The sequence below is a fragment of the Physcomitrium patens genome, chromosome 3, assembly GCF_059467195.1.
Source record: "Physcomitrium patens ecotype Gransden chromosome 3, ASM5946719v1, whole genome shotgun sequence".
Lineage (NCBI taxonomy): Eukaryota > Viridiplantae > Streptophyta > Bryopsida > Funariales > Funariaceae > Physcomitrium > Physcomitrium patens.
Genome location: NC_143412.1, coordinates 5,798,903 through 5,822,252, shown reverse-complemented (window position 1 = coordinate 5,822,252; position 23,350 = coordinate 5,798,903). Strand labels below are relative to the sequence as shown.

The 23,350-nt window shown below is 32.7% G+C and overlaps 2 protein-coding genes across 2 annotated transcripts; one reads left to right on the top strand and one right to left on the bottom strand.

The window, feature by feature from the left end:
• Nucleotides 1–5,898: 5,898 nt before the first annotated feature.
• On the bottom strand, nt 5,899–7,588 carry LOC149989486 (early light-induced protein, chloroplastic-like). Its single transcript, XM_090248588.1, has one exon. The coding sequence runs from the start codon at nt 6,893–6,895 to the stop codon at nt 6,194–6,196; it is 702 nt and encodes a 233-aa protein (XP_090104714.1). The 5' UTR covers nt 6,896–7,588; the 3' UTR covers nt 5,899–6,193.
• A 4,648-nt stretch (nt 7,589–12,236) lies between these two features.
• On the top strand, nt 12,237–14,156 carry LOC112279830 (early light-induced protein, chloroplastic). Its single transcript, XM_090248589.1, has one exon. It carries the CDS (start codon nt 13,160–13,162, stop codon nt 13,859–13,861), a length of 702 nt encoding a protein of 233 aa, XP_090104715.1. The 5' UTR covers nt 12,237–13,159; the 3' UTR covers nt 13,862–14,156.
• Nucleotides 14,157–23,350: the final 9,194 nt, after the last annotated feature.

The following is a 23,350-nucleotide window of genomic DNA, read 5'->3' as shown; positions in this document are numbered from 1 at the left end:
ATATTTATCAATAAGATTAAGTAGAAGTAAGTACATATAAATTAATTTCATAATATCTTCTAAAATAACTTTCTAGAAGCTTCATAGACACTGCTTTGACTTTACATGTGTTTGTAGTTAATTGATAGCCTAAAAACTTGATCAACAAGTTAGCCACATAACATATGCATTAGTAGCTTGTGGAACAAGCTTATTATGTGGCACATATATACATATCTTGCATTGCAAGTTAAGTCATGTATATAACAAAGTTAACACGTGTTGGATGTTGAATAGAATATTGCAATATAACTCCTTGTTAGAGAGTATATATGGAAGCAAGAGTGAAGCCTTCTTCCCTCTTCTCAATGCCTTTCTAGTCCTTAGTCTTGTTTCAAGACTTTATGGTCGTCTTGTCTTTGACAATAGCAATTTGTCAAGGACATGAACTGGAAAAAAGATGCATAAATCTGAAAAATTTGTGTAAAAAGAAAAATGACAAAATAGAAATAAAGTAGTATATATATTAAAAGGATATTAGAATGGCTATTGCCAAAAGATAAAGAAACTAGAAACTCTTGAATTTAGATTATAAGCAAGAAAAGAATTGATAAGAGTGAAGAGGGCTTTATTCTTGCCTTTATATATATTGTCTAATTAAGAGCTATGTAGCAATATTCTTTAGGACCTCTAATATGTATTGACTTTGCAAGACACATGCCTTAGCTTACAAGGCAAGATTTTTTATGTGTACGCCATATGGTTAGCTTGTTCTTCAAGCTACCAACATATATAGCACATGGTTAACTTATTGGCCACGTTTCTAACCTAAAAAATTAATTATAGATACATATAAAATCAAAGCAACATCTATGAAGCTTCTAAGAAGCTTTCATAAAAGATATTCTAGAATTAATTTACTTTTATTTACTTTTATCTAACCATATAAGTAATTATTGGTTTATATGTGTATGTTTGTGACATTATCCGCATTTCTAAGGTTAAGTTCCACAAGGAGCGGTCATCATATGTTGAAGAAATCTAAGATGTAGCAAATTGTATTTGCCACATACTTTAATCTTTGTTCTCTTCAAAGATGGTTTATAGGACCTCTCAACCATCAAGAGTGTCTTGTGGTTTGCTTTTACTAGTGGTTAAGAGCATTTTGGTGTTGGTATTTGATTTTTCTCTTTAAGAAAAATTTATAGAACACTTACATTGTGCTATTGCTGAGATAGATCCTTTGTGGTTTCACTTTGTAGTTTCATGTTTTAAAGGTGTTGATTGTGCTTAAAAGACCTCTTATGATATATAGATGTGATTTGTGAGCATAAGAGTGATATTTGAGTAGAAATTCAGATTTGAGACATTTAGATAGGTCATTAGACTTGTGAAAAGCCTTAGAAGTGGAGTTGAGAGTGATTTTGAAAAGAAGAATATTAGTTTGTTCACAAAGAAGGATTATGTGATTCTATCGCAGCAATACTTTCTTGCTGATTTTGAGAACATTAGGACTTCTTGTTTCAATTTTTTTTAATACATCTCTCCCTTCGACATGGCTTCATATAAAGGTGAAGGATTGAAAGTAATTGAGAAGTTCAGAGGTGAGAATTTCTACCATTGGAAGGTAAAAATAGAGCTTTTGTTGGTGTCTTTGGATCTTTGGAATATTGTAGATGAAAGTGAAGAGGCTCCAAGCAAAGATGCTGATATGAAGGAGAAGAAGGAGTTAAAACGTCATGAAAAGAAGGCTTTTGGATGGGTTGCAATCAATGTGGATGAAGCCAACTTCTTCCACATTATCTCTTGCAAAGAATTAGCGAAAGCATGGAAGATTCTTTGCAACATCTATGAGAGCAAGAACTTATTCAACATCATCTTTACAAGGAGGAAGTTCTTTACTTGCAAGTTGGAAGAAGGTGAAGATTTCATGACTCATGTGAATAAGGTAAAGGCTCTTGCAAACCAACTATCAATTGTTGACAAGCCTTTAAAAGAAAGTGATATTGTCATGACCTTGCTGATGAGCCTTTCTAAATCTTACAACTACCTTATTGTGGCATTAGAGTCTATTAAGCTAAAAGAGCTTATAATGGACTATGTGACGGCAAGACTTATCCATGAAGTAACCAAGAAGAAAGAAAAGGAGCCTCAAAGTAAAGATTCAGCACTCTATTCATGTCAAGGCAAGGGCAACTATCCAAATCAAAAAGGTAATGTCAAATCTTGCTTCATTTGTGGCTAACTGTAGCCTTTTCCATATATTTAGTAGCCAAGGATTAAAGAAGATGGTCATTGTATATTTTGTGCATGGAAATGGATTAGTTGCAAGAAGATGTGAAGCAAGTGATATAATCAAGTGAGTAGAAACTCAATTTGTTTGACAAGATGGCAATTTGATGCTTATTGGTTATTATTGTATAAATCAAATAGTAATTAGTTATTATTACAGAATCAACTTTGATGTTCATTGATTTGTTACGCAAACCAAGTTTTTATCACTTGAATTTAGAATAGTTGAGAGCTTCTATTATATTTGAAAATGAGGTTGCCAAAAGTTTTATGCTGCTTATTTGATATTTGCTTTTCATTGTGCTTGATATCAGATATATTTTGCATGATATTCAAGAATATGGATTTGAATGATGTCTCAAGTTAATGCTAGATGGCACACAATATAGGATCCTTGCAATACAATTGATTGACTACTTTTGCAAACCAAAGCATATGAATTCTCTTATCTATCTAAACAGAACTGATCAAGTCAAGAGAACTTGGAAGAGACAATCTTGCAAACAAATGAGGTTGTGGTGGGTGTTTTAACTCCCTTTGGTATACTATTTTCATCTATATTTAAGACTATTCTTATTGTTTCTCTTCAATATATTGCAACTAGATATTAGAACCAACAAACATTTGATTCAACAAAAAACGTAGTTTTATTGTGTTTATTCATGTTAGTATTTTTTAATTTTTATCACAAATTATCAGTTGAGTTTGTATGGTTATTGTTTGTAAGGGACGTACTTAGACATTTGGGACAAACATCAATATATTGATGATAGTGACAATTCAAGATAAAACAGCCTTCAATGGTTAAGGAGAAATTCTTACAATGAAATTTTAAGCTTAACATTTATATGTTGATATTCTTTTCACTAGAGGAGTGTACTAAAATATACACCACACTTGGTATTTCAACAAAAAAAACAGAGAGAATCAATGATAGGAGAACAAAACTCCCTTCCAACACTTCCAACCCCTTGAAAGTTGAGATTCTCAACAGATCACATGAATTTGTGCTCTAATAATTTAGTTGATGGAAATGATGTTTTCACTACAATTAATATGAATTCCTTGATCCTCCTTAGGACCAATTTTTTGTGTATCTATAAATTATACCATAATAACATCCTAGGTTTATATGCTCATTGGTTTCAATAATGTATCGATTTGGAAAATAGTGTTTATTATTGAGAACAAGGTTGCTCAATGATGTAATTTTCAAGTATTATCAAGAACATATACAGATTGACTGTACATTTATGTGTGTGTATGTTTATTCAATTGAAGATATCATTTATTTCAAATAAATTAAGTAAATAAATCCATTTTGAAAAATTAAAAAAAAAAAGGTATGATAATAAATATGAGTTATAAAAATCCAAAATTCATCTGTATTTGACACAAAAATCAAATTTTTTTCTTGATGCCATGTGAATTTTTCATTGATACATGAAAATTGGAAAAAATTTATCATATATCATGTGGTTAATATTCTACATAGTTGATAAAGTTAATTATCAAATATCAAGTAATTAAATTTATGAAATGATGAAACTTCATTGCAAAAATTATAAGTGTATATAAGGTATTGAATATACAAAATTAAGTGTTTGTGATATTTTTAAAAAATCAAATAGTATTTTCATATATAAGTTTGAAAACTTGTTGTAAAATCAACAAGTACCTATATCAGTTTGATATGCTTAAAAAGTTTAATTCTCAAAATTTAATTCAAATATATTTTTATTTTTAAAAAGTAATCTCAATGTGAATACTTCCATGTATTTGATAGAAGAAGTCTATCATATTAACACCAAAAATTTAAAAAAATAAAAATGAATGGTTATTAATTACCATTTTTTGAAATCATCAATAATAATATGTTATTTATTTACAATATATAAAAATATATATAAATCAGATTGAATTGTTTTACATATGCAGTTAATTGTATGGCAAGTCCATGACTTGATTTGTAAAAGGTAAATTATCCCCTACAATATTTCATCACTCAACAATTTTCTTTTATTTCTAGACTTTGTTGTAATATTAATGTAGAATCAATTTTGAAGAACTTGATTGCAAAAGTTTTTTACTAATGTATAAGATAGTATCCTAATATTGACAAACTAAACTTTTTGGAAAACCATGACAACATCACAAATTTAGTTAGTATATCTTTAGTATATACAATATCAAAGAATATGCTTTCCAGAGTATAAAAGTCAAACTATAGAAATTATTAATAAGAGCAGCAACTACCACCTAAAAGTAATAAATATCGAAAGTGAAAGTTACCTTATTCTATTCTTCCCTTGATATACAAACCTTCCTAAAAAAGAAATTTAGACTTAATATTTTTGGATCAATAAATATTACGAGTTTTTGGTTTTTAGGAAACTAAATATCATGGATCACTAAAAATGATACCTCCCAAAACATCACCTTTCAAACTTCATTACCCTCTTCAAGTTTCTAAAATATCACTTGACATTTTAGTGATTTGGAAGAGTCAAGGCAGTTAAGGCAGAGATACATAGTTAAAGCAAGCAAGGCAATTTTAGTGATTTCATTGGCCCTTCTTTTTAAATTTAGATTCCAAAGTTATCCATTACACAATGTGGGTGATTCTATAGTATCAAGTAATATTTGGAAATATGTCACAATATTTTGAGATATCATCAAAGAAAAAATATCACCCAATTCACTTTAGTATAAAACACCTTATTGTTATAAATTTATAAAACAAATATATGTTTATTTGATACCAATTACTAACCATATAATTAAAATCTAAAATTATATTTTTACTCACAATGCTCTAATGTCATGATTTATTAAAGAACATTCCATTTACCCCCGATGTCTATTCTAAATGCTATAGCATACAAAAAGTTGTAATCACAACTAACAACTATAGAAAGCATTTCACACAAACTTCCTTAAAGTTCTCTTCAAAGTCCATGCCATTACACTAGCAATTATAGCCCATGCTGCTGCAAAAAGTTGCACCCTTACTTGGTTATCTCAAGCAAAAGAAATATAGCGCAAAATATACATAATTCTCATGACCAACAATCTCAACCACAACTACACCGCTCCTACATCACCACCTGGACAATTGCAACACTGTTTTCAATTTTTTACTTCCATTGCAGTAACAAATTCACACCATTTGCATTAGAAGATCACTACTGCAACGGCGTTTTACATAACTATAAACCCGTCATCCAACTCTTCATGACAATACTAACATGCACCCGGTGAAACAAATACTCAAGCGCTTTTGAAATCACTGCAACATCAAGTATCTAAATCGATGGATACCCTCATTTTGAGAAGCGGTCTCTCGACGAAAAACCCATTCACAATTCTGTTCCACTACCGGAACAGCACCTTTACTTTGCCCGCATCACATTCCACAAATCACCTCCCTGAAACGAATATCATGTTGCACAAAATGCACCTCTGCGATAGCTACAATCTTAACATTCTTATAACAAAGCATCCCATTCTCATGACGTCTGCTGAAATCCAATCATTCTTGTAACAAAACATCTCATTCAGACAACGATCCCTGCCCTCAAACCACTGCATGCACATCCCACATCACACACCCCCAAACAAACGATGTTTCTCAATTCATCTCCAATTACTCACGCTCAACGCCATCTCAACAATACACTGTACATCCTGCATGGTCCTTCACAACTGATCCTGCCCGCCTCTCGCAGGCCTACCGCTTAGCCATCTCATCCCAGCACGAAATTGTATACCAGCTTCCCCAGCCCCATCGCCGTCCCAGCTCCGCTACACAAGCGAACTCCGCCACAGTATCATACACACGCAGCCACCCCACGGCGATGCTATCCACCGCCCATGATCCCTCCGCGCCTGCCTGCCTGCCTGCCTGCCTACCTACATACATTTAGTGGAACACGGGAGCTCCGCGGATCAGCTCCGTGACAACCAGCGACAAGAATCCCAGCATCGCCAGCCGCCCGTTCCATCGCTCAGCCCGCGCCGTGAACGGCCCGAAGCTGCGAGCATCCGTCGACTCGCCGTTCATGATCGGCACCAGCGACGCGTACGTGAACAGCTGCACCGCGCCCACGAAGTACACCAGCCCGCTCGTGGTGGGGTTGAACAGCTGCTCCGCCACCGTCAATCCCGTCGCCTTCTCCGCGAAGAACGCCCACACGATGCCCAACATCGCCAGCCGGCAGTTGATGGTCTCGGGGGCAGCCCCGTCGAACGCGAACACGCTGAAGAAGGACTTGTCGCCGGTCTCGGGCCGCCTCTCGATCTCGGGGCGGGGGGTGAACCCCACAGCCTGGTCGAACCCCGGGGTGGGCTTGGCGCCGAAATACGAGCGCTGCTCCGACTCGTTGGTCTCCATGTTCTTCAGGATCTCGCCCTCCGTGATGTCCTTCTTCGTGCTCTCATTGATGGTTTCCCGCAGGCCCTTGCCCGCCTCGCATCGAACTCGTCCGGCCAGCGACGCGCCCAGTCTGGGTCGGTCCACCACGCGGGAAGCAGCGCTGGACAGCCTCGTGGAGGAGGGGGCCAGGGCCATGAGGCCGCCGGCCATGGTTGCAGCGGCAGACATCTGAGACATCGCGGCGGCCATCGTCCTGTTCTACTCACGAATATGAGAGGCAATCAATCGGCCTCCTAAATCTCTTCTGGATTGATGATAATGCGAGATATCCGATTGAAGGCTCAATTTCTTAGTTGGTCGTTTGCAAAACTATGAGAACTGCTGCAAAACGATTTAGGATCTGTTGAAGTAACATGAAACCGCGTCATTTATACACGAGGTTCATTTGCCTGAGCCCGTTTGTTCCAGAATGCGAGCGCCGTAGATGGGCATGCAGAGGAAGCAGCCAGATGCAAGCTGCAGGGCTCGACAGAGCATGGTTGTGGTCAGGAGGGGAATGCGAGAGGTAAATCGTGTGGCATGTGGCAGTGAACGGCTCTGTGTAGTGTAAAGCGACGGTTTGGCTCAACAGAGTTCACCACGTTTCCAGATTTCGCGTGAGCAGGCGATGGGGTGGGATGTGCAGCGCTACGATGGGGCGCGACGGTGTCCGTGGATTGAACCTTCGGCTGTAGCTCTTCCACCGCGTCGTCCGTCACGTACCCTCCTGGCCATCGACGACGGCTGCGCTGCAGCCACAGAATTGCCCCCTCTCTTTGTGGTTTCCATCTTTAACACTGCTCGCAGGATTCTGTCACAATATTGGCTCTGTTGTATGGGTTTCACTTTTCTTTATTGAGTTAGTATCTTGTCCAGTTTGAAAATTTGAATCTATGTCAAAATATCACAATCTGAAGTGAGTGGATGGGTTCAGAGTGCGATTGATTCTTTGGGTTTGAGACCAAGGTTATTTTATTTGCTGTGCTTACTCTTTTGTCAGGTCTGAGACACACTTATTTGTAGATGTTGTGTTTAACATCAAGTTTCCTCACGAATTCCATGTGTTTTAAGAATAGTATTGAAGATATTTCAAAAACTGGAAGATACATAGTGTAATGACTTTAACACACACAAGAAGATGGTCAATGTGGCACCTTAGTGGATTACAACTTTTAATATCTATTTGAAAGCGTTTTTCTAAATGATAGAAAATGAGTTCAAGAATAGTTATATATATACCAGACAAGACATTAGAGATTTAAACAACCTTATTTGTTAATAAAAGAAGGGAAAGAAGAGAATTTGTGTTGAAAGAAAGGTTTGAATTTAAAAGTTCATAGAAATATAAATGAAAATAAATGTCTTTTATAGAAGATAACACTACAATATAAATTTGTTACTTCACCCATATAACTTATATTAGAAATTATAAACTCTAAATGTGAATCAAGTATAAAATAATTAAAGATATGAATCAAAGTGTATTAATATTTAGATTTTCAAAGTTGTGCAATGCAACCAATGATGTCTAAAATAAATTTTTAAATGTTTTCATGATTTAAAAAGACTTCAAATTTCATTAAAGTTTTCTTTTTGGATACAACCTTATTATCAAAGTATTCTAACATTTCAAAGTAAGAAACAAAGTTTTGCAAATGAGTAACAAATGTTGAATATGTACATTGTGTTACAAAAGAGGTTTTATAAGTTGAGATGATGGATGCTCCTTCATACTTTAGATCAATTAAAGTAATATTTTTGTTTTTATTTTTATTTTTAAAAACAAAGAGCTTGCTTTTATCTCGTCAAATTGATACAAAAAACAAAATTACACAACATTGAGTTATAAGTTTAATAACTTTCATAAGAAGTTATTATAATAATTATTATATTATGTGTTGTCTTGTTTCAAAATACATTGGGCATTTGATTATGGAAGGTAGAGTTAAATTTTGCAACTACCTAAGAAACTCTTATAGGTTTGGACTAATTAAGAGCAATGTTATGTATTTCTAGTTCAAGATATTTTAATAAAAATATAATGTGTTCAAATACACTCTTCTTTTTTATCATAACCATGTAGAAACTCTTATTACTTTGTTATGTTTATTTGTTTGCAATATCAAATTTTCCTTTAAAATTAGAACTCTAGTCACTAAACTTTATATAGCTATAGCTTTGAAATACACTATTTAACAAGTGTGAATTTTTGCACACTTATACCACTATAAGCATTCTATAAAATTACAAAAATTTAGCTCAATCATATTCATATATTGTGTGAAAAAAGCCAAAAATACCACACTAATGTCCTTCAAATTCCAACTTGAAAGAAGTTCTAATATCAATTTTTTAATTTCTAATTATTTATTTTGGTTCAAAATTCATTTATAGCTAAGCCATTAAGACTTCTAATAGCCTGCTAAGATTCATCTTAGTTTATTTAGCAGATATTCAAATATTGCAAGAATCGTAACCAATCCTAAAAGTTATTAAATTTGGTACCTCTTTGTATCTATGATATGAGATCTTTTATTTGCATTGTTACAATAGCATAAATTTTAACACATGTTTATTATATATAATAAGTCATATACTCAAAAAATTCCAACCATATGTAGTTTTTTAATTGCATAAACCATCCAAGAAAGCTAGCTCTAATTATATTTTGTAAAACCTGAATTGCCAATACAAACCCTGACTTTGAATAGTTCTTTCAAAGTCAATCCAAAGCAAATTGAAACCAATCTTTTGTATTTAAAACAAGCTTAAGGTAATTTTGCCAATCTTCTAAGCCAATCTCCAAAATGCATCCTTATTTTGCCCTAGGCTATTGTTTTAGTAGCTACAAGTCTAATTTTGACTATGACTTAGAAATAATTGTCTCCCAAGTATCAATTCAACTTATCCTAGGATTCTTTTAGCATGATCCTATACTTAACATTACTTTAGAGTCAATCATTTGTTCTAATTATCTAATCACCTCATCTTTATAGTTTTTTGACTTGTTCAAGGTGGTATAAGGATTTTTATTCTAAAATAGAGCCTTAAAGAATACTTTGCTAATCTACTTTAACGTACTAGATATAAAGACAAGCAAAATAAAACCTTAGTAGGCTTTCATAAAACCTTGTTAAATGTCTTGAATTCTTCTTAAACTAAGATAGTAAAGTATTAGTTTAAGATCTCTCTTGATTATATTTTACCACATAGCTATGTCAATACACAACAACAAAAAGAAACTACAAAACATCTATTTTAGCAATAAGATGAGTTCACTATTAATGCACTTAGCTACAAGTATTGATATTAATTATTATATTTAGATTAATATTTATTTTTATTAAATTAGTCTCTAATGCTAAAGACCTTCTTACTTAATATGTTGTACAAAAAGATTTTTTATTACAAAATAATTCGTGCTTATAATCAAACACATTATAAAGTAAGTGTAATTCTAGTAGAAAAATACACTCCAATTTGAAAGATGTCATCAACTTAAGAAATATTGGGTATTTTAGAAATAAAGCAATATTTTTTAATAAGTATTCTTGAGTGTTTTGAGTTTTGAAGGTTATACCAAAAAGCAAGTAAATTTACTTGATGAGTCTACAAAAGACAAGAAATGGAGAGAATTATATTGCCAAGTCTAGGATAAGTGGTTATCCAGTTGACATGGTGTTGTTGTTAAGCTCTCTTATTGGACTTAATAAATATTGGGAGCATTACCAAAAAAGTTAAATTAGACTTCAAATCTTATTGTGATATGTCCAATTTGTATGTCACATTGAATTGAAATTATTGTAATAAAAAAAGAAGTGGGTTTATAACTAAAGTGTACATTCTATTTTGTGTTCTACTTTTGTACTATTAAAAACCTTTTAGACTAATGATAAATATTGGAAGAATATTTGCATTGATTTATATTACAATTTAAAGTTGGGATTTTTTTTCAATTGGACTTTTCGTTAACTTGAAGAGGTTCATGAAAAGATAAGAAAAAATTAACCTTGTTGCCTAAATTGGTCATTAATGCCAATCAAATTAAGTCTAATGTAGGGCAAATGTTAAAGGTGTGATTACATCAATTGTAATTAATACCAATTGGTGTTACTTATAAGTCCCAAGTTATCAAGATAACTAATTAATCTAAACCAAATAGTAAACAATTTTGTTTATTTTAACTTTTGTATTTGGTAGTGTGCCTCTTTGAATTCAAATTAATAAAATGTTGGCTAAACCAAATTAATAAGAAAAAAATAATTCAATAAGTCTATATACAAAATATTTTAAGATCAAATTTAAACAAATATCTAATAGCATTTAACAACATCAAACTTTTTACATAGCTAGTAGTATTGAAGAATTTAGATTCTAAAATTACAATTTGAAGTAGAAACATAATTTTATTTGAAGTAAAATTTTGAAAGAATATGTATGCTTTGTTAGTTAAAAACCATTATACTTAAATGGTTAATAATATAATGATCCTTTTAACAATACTATTATATATGTTGTCAATTTTTAAAAACACTATGTAACTTATTTAGAAATCTCAGTTTTTTTTGAAAATCTCTCTCTCTCTCTCTCTCTCTCTCTCTCTCTATATATATATATATATATATACATACATACATGTACTCTTAGAAAAAAATGCCACTGGTTACCTTAGTTTCTAATTTAATAATTTTATTTTGTATGTTTCCATTACAAAAATATTCTAAGTATAATACATCAATTTCAAATAGAAGAAATACATAATAAAAAAATAAAGTCTAATTAATCATTTATCTTTCCAATAAATTTTACGTTTATTACTTGATGCATTCCAAAAACATTACTTGTGTAGTCTGATTTGATGTTATATTTATACATAGATCTCTTCTACCAGCATTAAAAAATTACGTACTGGATCAAATAATCTTCAAAAGAATTAAAATTCATCAAATAAGTCTTCTTATAACGTTCTGGAACAATTAGATCGTAATCAAGATACCCAAAAAACTAATATATCATTCCAAAACCAAAAACTTTGATATTTACTTCCACATAAAAAACTAAATCGTGGTAAACATAAAAGATAAAATAAAATGAAATAACAAGTCAAGGTTTTTGATATAAACTAAGGATATAAATATAAAAAGAAAAAAAATACTTGTAAATTCTTAAGTACAACTGTATCCAAAACAAAAATATAAAACCAAAAAAAAAAAAAAAAAAAAAATCTATTAAAAACCTAAATTTGAGAAAACTTAAACTAAATATATTTTTTCTTTTTTCATTTTTTCATCTTTTACATAAAAATCACTAATTCTCCAAATCTAAAACTCGGATCATGTATACCATTCTTTTATGTATAAATACATACATACATACATATATAAATCACTTCTACTAGCTATATCAATACAGAATATAAATCATTGCTTGTATTCTAACTATAAAATATATATACCATGAAAATGCCTAAAACCCACAAATCTAATCTTGATGTGCAGACAACAAAAATAAATAAATAAATAAAAATAAGAAAGAAAAAAGAAAGAAAAAAAAAGAGCTTCAAATAAATCGCAACCACTCCTACAAAGACCAATTTTACTTCTTTTTAGAGACTATTTTAAAACTAAATGGTTTAAATTCTAGAACTTCTCATATTGGCATAGAAAGATTAAAAGCCCGAACAATGAAAACATATCCATTCTCGTATACATATCACTGGTGAGCTAAGAATAAACCGAACGAAGCGACCTGCACCTCGAAAGAGAGGTTGTGTGTGTTGCTGGTGGTCAACACTGTTGAGCACGAGAGATCTGGTCACGCGAGGGGAAAGCAAACGCACATGAGCTCCGCAGCCAGCCTATGAGCGCCTGATGGAGGCACACTCTTGCGGCCAATCCAGACGCGAGGAACAGGCCGTGCCTGGATGCCTCCGTGGTGCCTCCGGAACAACCGAAATTTGGAGGGAGTCCAGTCTGAGTGCACCACGCAGGCATCGACGCTCTGCCTCCTCCTGGCGTCTGCCTTGGCTCTCTATCATCCAGAGGCAGTCGCCTCGATGCGCTTTTCTCCACATTTCCGCAGACGTGGTGGTATTCCTCGCCCAACGCCCTCACTTTTGCGAATGTTTCCGATTCATCGCCACATGCCATCCTCTTGTGCCCCTCATCTCCATCCTTCTCTGTCGCGCCCTGCAGCTTGCAGCTGGGCGCACCTTCCGCATTGCCATCTGCGGCAACCCCACCAGGGCTTCCTCAGATTCTCCCACAGGCCCTTGCACATAAGCCCAGGCGCTCCGCCCCCAATTGTCATCATCGCAACATCCATCAACCTTCCACCGCGCGGCGAAATAAACCGGATCGACAACCATTCACGTTATTATTCAGTAGCCTGTCTTTGCTGTGCAGCGCACTCTTTCCTCCGCGCGATTTAGGAGGCCGATTGATTGCCTCTCGTATTCGTGAGTAGAACAGGACGATGGCCGCCGCGATGTCTCAGATGTCTGCCGCTGCAACCATGGCCGGCGGCCTCATGGCCCTGGCCCCCTCCTCCACGAGGCTGTCCAGCGCTGCTTCCCGCGTGGTGGACCGACCCAGACTGGGCGCGTCGCTGGCCGGACGAGTTCGATGCGAGGCGGGCAAGGGCCTGCGGGAAACCATCAATGAGAGCACGAAGAAGGACATCACGGAGGGCGAGATCCTGAAGAACATGGAGACCAACGAGTCGGAGCAGCGCTCGTATTTCGGCGCCAAGCCCACCCCGGGGTTCGACCAGGCTGTGGGGTTCACCCCCCGCCCCGAGATCGAGAGGCGGCCCGAGACCGGCGACAAGTCCTTCTTCAGCGTGTTCGCGTTCGACGGGGCTGCCCCCGAGACCATCAACTGCCGGCTGGCGATGTTGGGCATCGTGTGGGCGTTCTTCGCGGAGAAGGCGACGGGATTGACGGTGGCGGAGCAGCTGTTCAACCCCACCACGAGCGGGCTGGTGTACTTCGTGGGCGCGGTGCAGCTGTTCACGTACGCGTCGCTGGTGCCGATCATGAACGGCGAGTCGACGGATGCTCGCAGCTTCGGGCCGTTCACGGCGCGGGCTGAGCGATGGAACGGGCGGCTGGCGATGCTGGGATTCTTGTCGCTGGTTGTCACGGAGCTGATCCGCGGAGCTCCCGTGTTCCACTAAATGTATGTAGGTAGGCAGGCAGGCAGGCAGGCAGGCGCGGAGGGATCATGGGCGGTGGATAGCATCGCCGTGGGGTGGCTGCGTGTGTATGATACTGTGGCGGAGTTCGCTTGTGTAGCGGAGCTGGGACGGCGATGGGGCTGGGGAAGCTGGTATACAATTTCGTGCTGGGATGAGATGGCTAAGCGGTAGGCCTGCGAGAGGCGGGCAGGATCAGTTGTGAAGGACCATGCAGGATGTACAGTGTATTGTTGAGATGGCGTTGAGCGTGAGTAATTGGAGATGAATTGAGAAACATCGTTTGTTTGGGGGTGTGTGATGTGGGATGTGCATGCAGTGGTTTGAGGGCAGGGATCGTTGTCTGAATGAGATGTTTTGTTACAAGAATGATTGGATTTCAGCAGACGTCATGAGAATGGGATGCTTTGTTATAAGAATGTTAAGATTGTAGCTATCGCAGAGGTGCATTTTGTGCAACATGATATTCGTTTCAGGGAGGTGATTTGTGGAATGTGATGCGGGCAAAGTAAAGGTGCTGTTCCGGTAGTGGAACAGAATTGTGAATGGGTTTTTCGTCGAGAGACCGCTTCTCAAAATGAGGGTATCCATCGATTTAGATACTTGATGTTGCAGTGATTTCAAAAGCGCTTGAGTATTTGTTTCACCGGGTGCATGTTAGTATTGTCATGAAGAGTTGGATGACGGGTTTATAGTTATGTAAAACGCCGTTGCAGTAGTGATCTTCTAATGCAAATGGTGTGAATTTGTTACTGCAATGGAAGTAAAAAATTGAAAACAGTGTTGCAATTGTCCAGGTGGTGATGTAGGAGCGGTGTAGTTGTGGTTGAGATTGTTGGTCATGAGAATTATGTATATTTTGCGCTATATTTCTTTTGCTTGAGATAACCAAGTAAGGGTGCAACTTTTTGCAGCAGCATGGGCTATAATTGCTAGTGTAATGGCATGGACTTTGAAGAGAACTTTAAGGAAGTTTGTGTGAAATGCTTTCTATAGTTGTTAGTTGTGATTACAACTTTTTGTATGCTATAGCATTTAGAATAGACATCGGGGGTAAATGGAATGTTCTTTAATAAATCATGACATTAGAGCATTGTGAGTAAAAATATAATTTTAGATTTTAATTATATGGTTAGTAATTGGTATCAAATAAACATATATTTGTTTTATAAATTTATAACAATAAGGTGTTTTATACTAAAGTGAATTGGGTGATATTTTTTCTTTGATGATATCTCAAAATATTGTGACATATTTCCAAATATTACTTGATACTATAGAATCACCCACATTGTGTAATGGATAACTTTGGAATCTAAATTTAAAAAGAAGGGCCAATGAAATCACTAAAATTGCCTTGCTTGCTTTAACTATGTATCTCTGCCTTAACTGCCTTGACTCTTCCAAATCACTAAAATGTCAAGTGATATTTTAGAAACTTGAAGAGGGTAATGAAGTTTGAAAGGTGATGTTTTGGGAGGTATCATTTTTAGTGATCCATGATATTTAGTTTCCTAAAAACCAAAAACTCGTAATATTTATTGATCCAAAAATATTAAGTCTAAATTTCTTTTTTAGGAAGGTTTGTATATCAAGGGAAGAATAGAATAAGGTAACTTTCACTTTCGATATTTATTACTTTTAGGTGGTAGTTGCTGCTCTTATTAATAATTTCTATAGTTTGACTTTTATACTCTGGAAAGCATATTCTTTGATATTGTATATACTAAAGATATACTAACTAAATTTGTGATGTTGTCATGGTTTTCCAAAAAGTTTAGTTTGTCAATATTAGGATACTATCTTATACATTAGTAAAAAACTTTTGCAATCAAGTTCTTCAAAATTGATTCTACATTAATATTACAACAAAGTCTAGAAATAAAAGAAAATTGTTGAGTGATGAAATATTGTAGGGGATAATTTACCTTTTACAAATCAAGTCATGGACTTGCCATACAATTAACTGCATATGTAAAACAATTCAATCTGATTTATATATATTTTTATATATTGTAAATAAATAACATATTATTATTGATGATTTCAAAAAATGGTAATTAATAACCATTCATTTTTATTTTTTTAAATTTTTGGTGTTAATATGATAGACTTCTTCTATCAAATACATGGAAGTATTCACATTGAGATTACTTTTTAAAAATAAAAATATATTTGAATTAAATTTTGAGAATTAAACTTTTTAAGCATATCAAACTGATATAGGTACTTGTTGATTTTACAACAAGTTTTCAAACTTATATATGAAAATACTATTTGATTTTTTAAAAATATCACAAACACTTAATTTTGTATATTCAATACCTTATATACACTTATAATTTTTGCAATGAAGTTTCATCATTTCATAAATTTAATTACTTGATATTTGATAATTAACTTTATCAACTATGTAGAATATTAACCACATGATATATGATAAATTTTTTCCAATTTTCATGTATCAATGAAAAATTCACATGGCATCAAGAAAAAAATTTGATTTTTGTGTCAAATACAGATGAATTTTGGATTTTTATAACTCATATTTATTATCATACCTTTTTTTTTTTAATTTTTCAAAATGGATTTATTTACTTAATTTATTTGAAATAAATGATATCTTCAATTGAATAAACATACACACACATAAATGTACAGTCAATCTGTATATGTTCTTGATAATACTTGAAAATTACATCATTGAGCAACCTTGTTCTCAATAATAAACACTATTTTCCAAATCGATACATTATTGAAACCAATGAGCATATAAACCTAGGATGTTATTATGGTATAATTTATAGATACACAAAAAATTGGTCCTAAGGAGGATCAAGGAATTCATATTAATTGTAGTGAAAACATCATTTCCATCAACTAAATTATTAGAGCACAAATTCATGTGATCTGTTGAGAATCTCAACTTTCAAGGGGTTGGAAGTGTTGGAAGGGAGTTTTGTTCTCCTATCATTGATTCTCTCTGTTTTTTTTGTTGAAATACCAAGTGTGGTGTATATTTTAGTACACTCCTCTAGTGAAAAGAATATCAACATATAAATGTTAAGCTTAAAATTTCATTGTAAGAATTTCTCCTTAACCATTGAAGGCTGTTTTATCTTGAATTGTCACTATCATCAATATATTGATGTTTGTCCCAAATGTCTAAGTACGTCCCTTACAAACAATAACCATACAAACTCAACTGATAATTTGTGATAAAAATTAAAAAATACTAACATGAATAAACACAATAAAACTACGTTTTTTGTTGAATCAAATGTTTGTTGGTTCTAATATCTAGTTGCAATATATTGAAGAGAAACAATAAGAATAGTCTTAAATATAGATGAAAATAGTATACCAAAGGGAGTTAAAACACCCACCACAACCTCATTTGTTTGCAAGATTGTCTCTTCCAAGTTCTCTTGACTTGATCAGTTCTGTTTAGATAGATAAGAGAATTCATATGCTTTGGTTTGCAAAAGTAGTCAATCAATTGTATTGCAAGGATCCTATATTGTGTGCCATCTAGCATTAACTTGAGACATCATTCAAATCCATATTCTTGAATATCATGCAAAATATATCTGATATCAAGCACAATGAAAAGCAAATATCAAATAAGCAGCATAAAACTTTTGGCAACCTCATTTTCAAATATAATAGAAGCTCTCAACTATTCTAAATTCAAGTGATAAAAACTTGGTTTGCGTAACAAATCAATGAACATCAAAGTTGATTGTGTAATAATAACTAATTACTATTTGATTTATACAATAATAACCAATAAGCATCAAATTGCCATCTTGTCAGACAAATTGAGTTTCTACTCACTTGATTATATCACTTGCTTCACATCTTCTTGCAACTAATCCATTTCCATGCACAAAATATACAATGACCATCTTCTTTAATCCTTGGCTACTAAATATATGGAAAAGGCTACAGTTAGCCTTTGAGATGTAATACCAGTGATGTGCATGACTTCCAATTATGTGTGATCCCTACCAAAAGATAATGCCAAAAGATATCAATTTCATAAATTCAACAATCAAAAACATGAATTATAAATATCACTCTATTTTGATCAAGGTATTATCTGCTTTTGAACATAATATAGGCAATCAAAGGCAAAATTTTCAGTATGCAATGGATCAAAAACACAAATCAAGTATTTTTTACACTTGAGCTTGAAAATAAATCAAAAAATTATAAGCATTGTTGCTCTTTTATCCTACTTAATTCCCTTCTTGCCACTCCAATGCTATCACCAGCAATCTAGCACAACATAGTCTTTTGATATGATCAACTATAAAATGAACTGTGAATTCTAGACTATATTAACTTTTTGGACAAAAATCTTTGCACTGATATTTAGGCATATCTTTGATAGATATAATTCTATTTTAAATATAAAGTTTAGGAATTACAATGTAAGATTTATTGATTGATAGTATTGATCAAAATTTAATTTATTATAAAAAATAATAAAAAATGATTAAATTAAAATCAATTAATAAAATTTTATATAGTATCAATTATATATTATTTTAAATTCTAAGCTATAAAATATTTTTGATCATTTTTTTGAAATAGTATTATTATATTTTATAATTATAAGATTTTATAATATTTAATTTTTTTACAATGGAGATATCTTTTAAAATATCAAATATTAAAAATTCTTGCTTAAATAAGATCTTTATATTATCAAGTATTATATGATTGTAAGCTTTGCAAGTTATTCTATTAAAAATAAATTATTACTTTGATAATATTTAACTTATTTTGAAATTATGTGATTATCGTTACAAAAAATTAGTATGAAAATATTAATTTTAATAGCTAATTTATATAAAATCAAGTGAATTTAATAATATAATTATCTATCTACAATATATACTTATACATATATGTGAAAGAAATAAATATTATATATTATCACGGATATATATATTTTTTCTAATATTTATCAATAAGATTAAGTAGAAGTAAGTACATATAAATTAATTTCATAATATCTTCTAAAATAACTTTCTAGAAGCTTCATAGACACTGCTTTGACTTTACATGTGTTTGTAGTTAATTGATAGCCTAAAAACTTGATCAACAAGTTAGCCACATAACATATGCATTAGTAGCTTGTGGAACAAGCTTATTATGTGGCACATATATACATATCTTGCATTGCAAGTTAAGTCATGTATATAACAAAGTTAACACGTGTTGGATGTTGAATAGAATATTGCAATATAACTCCTTGTTAGAGAGTATATATGGAAGCAAGAGTGAAGCCTTCTTCCCTCTTCTCAATGCCTTTCTAGTCCTTAGTCTTGTTTCAAGACTTTATGGTCGTCTTGTCTTTGACAATAGCAATTTGTCAAGGACATGAACTGGAAAAAAGATGCATAAATCTGAAAAATTTGTGTAAAAAGAAAAATGACAAAATAGAAATAAAGTAGTATATATATTAAAAGGATATTAGAATGGCTATTGCCAAAAGATAAAGAAAATAGAAACTCTTGAATTTAGATTATAAGCAAGAAAAGAATTGATAAGAGTGAAGAGGGCTTTATTCTTGCCTTTATATATATTGTCTAATTAAGAGCTATGTAGCAATGTTCTTTAGGACCTCTAATATGTATTGACTTTGCAAGACACATGCCTTAGCTTACAAGGCAAGATTTTTTATGTGTACGCCATATGGTTAGCTTGTTCTTCAAGCTACCAACATATATAGCACATGGTTAACTTATTGGCCACGTTTCTAACCTAAAAAATTAATTATAGATACATATAAAATCAAAGCAACATCTATGAAGCTTCTAAGAAGCTTTCATAAAAGATATTCTAGAATTAATTTACTTTTATTTACTTTTATCTAACCATATAAGTAATTATTGGTTTATATGTGTATGTTTGTGACATTATCCGCATTTCTAAGGTTAAGTTCCACAAGGAGCGGTCATCATATGTTGAAGAAATCTAAGATGTAGCAAATTGTATTTGCCACATACTTTAATCTTTGTTCTCTTCAAAGATGGTTTATAGGACCTCTCAACCATCAAGAGTGTCTTGTGGTTTGCTTTTACTAGTGGTTAAGAGCATTTTGGTGTTGGTATTTGATTTTTCTCTTTAAGAAAAATTTATAGAACACTTACATTGTGCTATTGCTGAGATAGATCCTTTGTGGTTTCACTTTGTAGTTTCATGTTTTAAAGGTGTTGATTGTGCTTAAAAGACCTCTTATGATATATAGATGTGATTTGTGAGCATAAGAGTGATATTTGAGTAGAAATTCAGATTTGAGACATTTAGATAGGTCATTAGACTTGTGAAAAGCCTTAGAAGTGGAGTTGAGAGTGATTTTGAAAAGAAGAATATTAGTTTGTTCACAAAGAAGGATTATGTGATTCTATCGCAGCAATACTTTCTTGCTGATTTTGAGAACATTAGGACTTCTTGTTTCAATTTTTTTTAATACATCTCTCCCTTCGACATGGCTTCATATAAAGGTGAAGGATTGGAAGTAATTGAGAAGTTCAGAGGTGAGAATTTCTACCATTGGAAGGTAAAAATAGAGCTTTTGTTGGTGTCTTTGGATCTTTGGAATATTGTAGATGAAAGTGAAGAGGCTCCAAGCAAAGATGCTGATATGAAGGAGAAGAAGGAGTTAAAACGTCATGAAAAGAAGGCTTTTGGATGGGTTGCAATCAATGTGGATGAAGCCAACTTCTTCCACATTATCTCTTGCAAAGAATTAGCGAAAGCATGGAAGATTCTTTGCAACATCTATGAGAGCAAGAACTTATTCAACATCATCTTTACAAGGAGGAAGTTCTTTACTTGCAAGTTGGAAGAAGGTGAAGATTTCATGACTCATGTGAATAAGGTAAAGGCTCTTGCAAACCAACTATCAATTGTTGACAAGCCTTTAAAAGAAAGTGATATTGTCATGACCTTGCTGATGAGCCTTTCTAAATCTTACAACTACCTTATTGTGGCATTAGAGTCTATTAAGCTAAAAGAGCTTATAATGGACTATGTGACGGCAAGACTTATCCATGAAGTAACCAAGAAGAAAGAAAAGGAGCCTCAAAGTAAAGATTCAGCACTCTATTCATGTCAAGGCAAGGGCAACTATCCAAATCAAAAAGGTAATGTCAAATCTTGCTTCATTTGTGGCTAACTGTAGCCTTTTCCATATATTTAGTAGCCAAGGATTAAAGAAGATGGTCATTGTATATTTTGTGCATGGAAATGGATTAGTTGCAAGAAGATGTGAAGCAAGTGATATAATCAAGTGAGTAGAAACTCAATTTGTTTGACAAGATGGCAATTTGATGCTTATTGGTTATTATTGTATAAATCAAATAGTAATTAGTTATTATTACAGAATCAACTTTGATGTTCATTGATTTGTTACGCAAACCAAGTTTTTATCACTTGAATTTAGAATAGTTGAGAGCTTCTATTATATTTGAAAATGAGGTTGCCAAAAGTTTTATGCTGCTTATTTGATATTTGCTTTTCATTGTGCTTGATATCAGATATATTTTGCATGATATTCAAGAATATGGATTTGAATGATGTCTCAAGTTAATGCTAGATGGCACACAATATAGGATCCTTGCAATACAATTGATTGACTACTTTTGCAAACCAAAGCATATGAATTCTCTTATCTATCTAAACAGAACTGATCAAGTCAAGAGAACTTGGAAGAGACAATCTTGCAAACAAATGAGGTTGTGGTGGGTGTTTTAACTCCCTTTGGTATACTATTTTCATCTATATTTAAGACTATTCTTATTGTTTCTCTTCAATATATTGCAACTAGATATTAGAACCAACAAACATTTGATTCAACAAAAAACGTAGTTTTATTGTGTTTATTCATGTTAGTATTTTTTAATTTTTATCACAAATTATCAGTTGAGTTTGTATGGTTATTGTTTGTAAGGGACGTACTTAGACATTTGGGACAAACATCAATATATTGATGATAGTGACAATTCAAGATAAAACAGCCTTCAATGGTTAAGGAGAAATTCTTACAATGAAATTTTAAGCTTAACATTTATATGTTGATATTCTTTTCACTAGAGGAGTGTACTAAAATATACACCACACTTGGTATTTCAACAAAAAAAACAGAGAGAATCAATGATAGGAGAACAAAACTCCCTTCCAACACTTCCAACCCCTTGAAAGTTGAGATTCTCAACAGATCACATGAATTTGTGCTCTAATAATTTAGTTGATGGAAATGATGTTTTCACTACAATTAATATGAATTCCTTGATCCTCCTTAGGACCAATTTTTTGTGTATCTATAAATTATACCATAATAACATCCTAGGTTTATATGCTCATTGGTTTCAATAATGTATCGATTTGGAAAATAGTGTTTATTATTGAGAACAAGGTTGCTCAATGATGTAATTTTCAAGTATTATCAAGAACATATACAGATTGACTGTACATTTATGTGTGTGTATGTTTATTCAATTGAAGATATCATTTATTTCAAATAAATTAAGTAAATAAATCCATTTTGAAAAATTAAAAAAAAAAAGGTATGATAATAAATATGAGTTATAAAAATCCAAAATTCATCTGTATTTGACACAAAAATCAAATTTTTTTCTTGATGCCATGTGAATTTTTCATTGATACATGAAAATTGGAAAAAATTTATCATATATCATGTGGTTAATATTCTACATAGTTGATAAAGTTAATTATCAAATATCAAGTAATTAAATTTATGAAATGATGAAACTTCATTGCAAAAATTATAAGTGTATATAAGGTATTGAATATACAAAATTAAGTGTTTGTGATATTTTTAAAAAATCAAATAGTATTTTCATATATAAGTTTGAAAACTTGTTGTAAAATCAACAAGTACCTATATCAGTTTGATATGCTTAAAAAGTTTAATTCTCAAAATTTAATTCAAATATATTTTTATTTTTAAAAAGTAATCTCAATGTGAATACTTCCATGTATTTGATAGAAGAAGTCTATCATATTAACACCAAAAATTTAAAAAAATAAAAATGAATGGTTATTAATTACCATTTTTTGAAATCATCAATAATAATATGTTATTTATTTACAATATATAAAAATATATATAAATCAGATTGAATTGTTTTACATATGCAGTTAATTGTATGGCAAGTCCATGACTTGATTTGTAAAAGGTAAATTATCCCCTACAATATTTCATCACTCAACAATTTTCTTTTATTTCTAGACTTTGTTGTAATATTAATGTAGAATCAATTTTGAAGAACTTGATTGCAAAAGTTTTTTACTAATGTATAAGATAGTATCCTAATATTGACAAACTAAACTTTTTGGAAAACCATGACAACATCACAAATTTAGTTAGTATATCTTTAGTATATACAATATCAAAGAATATGCTTTCCAGAGTATAAAAGTCAAACTATAGAA